Source organism: Ascaphus truei, unplaced genomic scaffold (assembly GCF_040206685.1).
Source record: "Ascaphus truei isolate aAscTru1 unplaced genomic scaffold, aAscTru1.hap1 HAP1_SCAFFOLD_1201, whole genome shotgun sequence".
In the NCBI taxonomy this organism is placed as follows: Eukaryota; Metazoa; Chordata; class Amphibia; order Anura; family Ascaphidae; genus Ascaphus; species Ascaphus truei.
This window is the reverse complement of record NW_027454072.1, coordinates 32,501-37,890: the sequence shown is the minus strand read 5'-3', so window position 1 is coordinate 37,890 and position 5,390 is coordinate 32,501. Positions and strand designations below refer to the sequence as shown.

Here is a 5,390-nt window from a genome sequence, read left to right as displayed (position 1 = left end):
AAGGAAAATACAATACCTACTGCTTTTATTAGGTGCTTAGGAAAAAAGCTGCAGTGATTACCAAGTTGTAGGGATCTGGAATGAGCTGCAAAAAAAGTTTAGTATATTCACAATGTCATTTACTAGAGTCCTGAAAGATAATTATATTACATTATAATCTCTCCTAAACAGGAAGCTGCAGGAGAATTTTCTTCATGAAATATGCGATTTTTTAAATATTTTTTTTAACTGTACATATACTCTGCAAACACCAGGCAGTTTTTATATGACTACAATGAATAATGAAAATCGCTATATTCACTTTATGATATGTTGATACAAACGTGCACATTTTTGAAGGAAAAAAAAAGTCAGGAAAATGTCATGTCAAATATGTTTAATTTGTAAAATAACTGATGGCAAAATAAAATATTTACATCACATACTGTGTAAACACAATGTCTCTGTACAAAGAAATATACATGCAAAATAAGTATAAAAAAAATAAAATAAAAAATGAAACTAAAATAGAATGAGAATAAACCCAAATGGAAATAACCAACACAATGTAATGAGGTTTGGCATGATTACACATCCAGTTTAACTTTTAAAACGTTTCTGTACAGCTTTACAAAATCAAAACAATAAATAGTAAATGTTGGAATATGCAAAGCTAACATCTAGTCCTAAACCTATAGTTTTAAATCCAGGTATCTGATCCAGAATAAGGCTTGTGTTTATACTGCCTATCACAGCAATATATATTATAGTATGAAACACAGAACTATAGCCCCACCCCCCTCATTGAGGTAAATGCTATCATGCACCAAAATGTGTCCGTCAAAAGTTCATTCACTCTTACAAACTATATCTTAAAAATCACCAATTGTTTAGATCCATCTTAAATAAGGTGCAACCCAGTATATTAACCCCTTATATTTTCAATGTATTAATTTGACATGTTTTGATAAAGATTACCAGTTGATCCCAGAGTGGGTCTAAAAATATTTTATTTGATCAAATAATGGCTAAATCATGGCCACTGGACTACATCTGTTTTGGTTATCATAAATGGTGCATTTCTATTGAGAATAGTGTTTTTCTAAATGGAAAAGCCTGCTTTAGTCCACTCACTAATTAATCCCAGGTCACATCTGATTTCGGGGAAGTGAACAAGATGAGGCTAAAGATAGAAAAACGGCGAAGGCCTCTTGATCAAAACATGTAGGGAAAGAAATTGGACACGTAGATGGGATTGCACCTTGAAAATGATTTACGCACCAAATGCCAAATTAACATTTGAGCACCAGCACAACAAAACGTATTAGTGAGTCTCAGTGGTACTATACTGTGTTTTGTGATAAAGAAAATGCAAGTCATGTTTTTTCTCAGAGGGTCTTTAAAGATTCCATGTAAGCATTGCTTTTTTTATTTATTTATACCATGATTAAGAGCGAGTACACCTTTAAAATTGATCATATATTAATTCCTGTACTGCAAGAGAGCTGCATAGCATGTAAGTGGCAATGAAGGAATTCTAAACATTGACCTCTATCAAAACAAGCAAGACCTTCATTATTATCTGTGTCTGCCCTATGAAGGTTCCCTCAATCTTTAAAAATATGGCTTTCTAATTATTCTTACAGTCAAAAGGGGCAATAAAGCATTGCTAGGTAATGCTTTTCTGTCTCTTCTTGGTGCAAAAGGAGTCTCAAATTCAGTCTTAATGCAGGTTTTCCACATAAGTAAACGTGATTGGAGATGCACGAGTAATATAATATATTTCTGGAAAGCAAGAAAAAGAAAAATAATACTTTGGTATTACAAATAAACAATAACATTAATATAAAATAATACCTATAGCAACATTAATAAAAGTAAAACTATGTTTCCCTGTTTCATCCCCAGATTGTGATTCAGGAAATAAAAATTTTAACAAATCGGTAATGATCACTTAGAACTGATTGATAGTTGAGTTAAATGGTTAGTCCCACATAGCGGAAAATGTCCAATCTGAAATAAATAAACATTCCTTAAACTCCTACACACAGACTATCTTACTTAGGTGTGTGTAGCTCCTGCATTCACACTAGGGAGGTTGAAGGATATTGTATACAAAGTAGGGAGAGATTACTGGGCAGTTATAGGACTCAGCCATTGACATTACAGAGGTAATGGATAGTATACAGTTTCTGGCATACTGTAAAATTGCATATTTTGTATGCGGATTACACTCTCTGATTGGCTGTAAGGGCTTCACTAGGCTTAATATATGCTGTAATATAAAGTAATCCTAAACTAACAGCAAAGTGATTTGAAGACTCAGCCCCATTTCCCACCCTCCACAACTGCCCCTGATTAAAATATAAAGCTTGCAGTACTAAAAGTGTGCTTTCTCTATATATTTATTACAGTTACAACATCGTTTTTCATAAATAGTTGCATAAAATGTTAAAGCCACAACATTGCACATGATATGAAATAAAAACCAATGATCCAATGAGTGCATTTACAGTATTGTTATGCTCTTTTAGGCTTCCCTACCCTCGAATGACGAGGATGGGGGGGGGGGGCCTTTACTTATAAGGAGCATGAACTGACAAAATGCTTGTCTTTTCTCTGCTATATTCCATTTGCGCCTTCATGTGGGAAAAAAACCCAAAACGGGAGAAAAAAAAAACTGTATAGTAAAGTCAGATAAATTGTCTATTTACATGTAAGGCCTATATGTTATCAGAGGAAATTCTTCCACTCTGTGTTATGCAAACGTTTGAGGTTGGATTTACTACGAAGAAGAACCAGTGCATGTCTATGTGAGAAACACAGGCGAAGCAGCTGGAAAGCAGAGTGAACAAGTGAAAATTAAATTTAGCAAAGAAAGATTGCTTTGACCGGAGTGTACAGTCTGGGTGATTATATTTCAGGATGGCCAGCTTTTCAAAAAATTATTTTACGTTACTCAACATTGCCAATAGTTAGCATGAGGGTATGAATTATTTCCTTTGATAAACCTTGAAAAAAAAAACCTAAGATTCAGCTTGCAAAATTATTTTCTTGTTCGTTTTAAAAAATAGTGTTTTTGTTCTCGTTTTATGTTTTTAATGTCTTTTTTTGTTTTGTTTTTGCAGAAACCTGAATAAAATACTGTGACACAGCAAAGCTGTGATCTGTCTTTTTTTTTTCTTTTTTCTTTTTTTTAGCAGAGTACAAAATCTTCTCCACCCCATCCATCCCAGCATAGCTGTAATTTGAGAATCCCAAAAATAGCCGAGTGGATTTTACTTAGAATGCAATATCGCACGATGCACATTAGCCGCAAGTTCTTTTTTTGTGGAATATTTTCTTTCCAACTTAAAAAAAAGTAAAGAAAACGATTGGCAGGAAACTTTACTTCCTTAATAGGTAGGTGAAAGAGAATGAGAGAGAACTTCCTAGCTAGGTGTCAAATTCTGGGCAAAAGTCTGCTATGTAAGAAGTTTTTAATGCTACCAATGGGTCGAACATCATTCTGGTGTTTACGGCGCTCAATGAATGAGGTCAGTCTTGACATGTCGAGGGTGCCGGCACTCCAGTGACGTCCAGGCTGCAGCCACTGCTCCTGCAAAGACAGGGCAGCAGAGGGACGCTTTGTCTGGTCACCTTGCAGTAAGAAACATACAAACTCTTTGGCCTTCTGGCTGACTCCCTTGAAGTAGTCATCCGGGAAGCTAAAATCCAAGCGGCAAATGTTTAGGCATGTCTCCTCCACACTTTCGTCCAAGAAAGGAGAGACGCCACTGAGAAGGACATACGTGAGAACTCCAACGCTCCATGTATCAGACGTGAGGGAGACAGAATTTCCGAGGATGATCTCTGGAGCTGCAAACTCTGGGTTGCCTAGTAACTGGTGGATATAGTAGGTGGTATTGAGCTGAACTGCATCACCAAAGTCGGACAGTTTTATTGTCGGCTTGGTTAGGCTCTGATCCACAAGAATGTTTTCAGGCTAATAAATAACAAAGAGAACATAAATAATTAAGTAGTTTATTCAAACAAAAAAAAATATTATTGAATTGATTTTATCAGAAGTGAGCTATAACCCTTCACACCACCACAGATGCTTTAGAAAACAAAACAACACCAAAAAGACATTTTCATGATATTTTACTGAGGGTTGGAATATTTTCTTATAGAATCATAGGATGTTTCACAGGATTCCTAGAAATATGCTATTATAGCATATGATGTAATTTACACTGACTCTTAACTTTCTAATACAAGTCTGAACCAAAAGTAGAATGCTCCATTAATGAAAGTTTAATGCATTAGAGAGCGGCAACATAATGACAGTTTCAGAAACATAATGAGCCGCTTGTGAGCTTCACTTGAACTCCACATTATAAGGTCTTGTACATAGTAGGCGCGCACACGACCGAGGGCGTGACGTCATACGCACCTGCAGCACAGGTGATCTGTGGCCTGTGGGGTCTGGTGGAGACGCAACCAAGAGCAGCTCCAATTCAATGTTTGGGGGCGTGCCCGTGATGTCACGTGAGCGCTTCGCCCTCATTGGCTGAACAGCACACGTGACCCGGCCATCGCAAGCCAAAATCAAGTAACAGCTCTGAGACAGGGCAGGGGATTGGTCAGAAGTATCAGCCACGGGTTGACGCCTCCCCCTCCTTAGCTGACTGAAATTTTCTGAGCAGATTCAGTTGAATGGGGGGGGGGGGGGGGGGAGAGAGAGTCTGCAAAGTTCAGTAAGTGGCTGCATTTTTTATTGTGGCTGCAGTGTGTGTGTGTGTGTGTGTGTGTGTGTATAAGTCAGTAGCAGTGTTTATGGGTATAGCAGCAGCAGTGTGTGTTGTGCAGTTGTATGTATGTGTTGTGTGTGTAGAGCGGCTGTGTTGTGTGTGTAGAGCTCCAGTGTGTGTATAGAGCTCCAGTGAGTGTGTGTGTGTCAGCAGCAGTGTTTATGGGTGTAGCATGTGTGTGTAGCAGCAGAGTTTGTGTGTGTAGAGCTGCTGTGTTGTGTGTGTGTGTAGAGCTGCTGTGTGGGTGTGTAGAGCTGCTGTGTGTGTGTGTGTGGAGAGCTGCTGTGTTGTGTGTGTGTGTAGGGCTGCTGTGTTGTGTGTGTGTGTAGGGCTGCTGTGTTGTGTGTGTGTATAGAGCTGCTGTGTTGTGTGTGTATGTGTATAGAGCTGCTTTGTTGTTGTGTGTGTGTATAGAGCTGCTGTGGTGTGTGTGTGTGTCAGTAGCAGTGTTTATGGGTATAGCAGCAGTGTGTGTTGTGCTGTTGTATGTGTGTAGCAGCAGAGTTTGTGTGTGTAGAGCTGCTGTGGTGTATGTATGTGTGTGTGTGTGTAGAAGTGCTGTGTTGTGAGTGTAGAGCTCCAGTGTGTGTGTGTGGTGTGCTTGTGTGTGTAGAGGTG

The 5,390-nt window shown here is 38.3% G+C and overlaps 1 protein-coding gene across 1 annotated transcript in view; it reads right to left on the bottom strand.

Annotated features, from left to right (window-relative positions):
* Positions 1-361: 361 nt before the first annotated feature.
* LOC142475383 (triple functional domain protein-like) overlaps positions 362-5,390 on the bottom strand; it is a 32,225-nt gene continuing 27,196 nt past the window's right edge. The window contains exon 16 of the mRNA XM_075581298.1: positions 362-3,964. Coding sequence (XP_075437413.1) covers positions 3,422-3,964 — 543 coding nt within the window. The 3' untranslated portion in view covers positions 362-3,421. The remainder of the gene's footprint in view (positions 3,965-5,390) is intronic.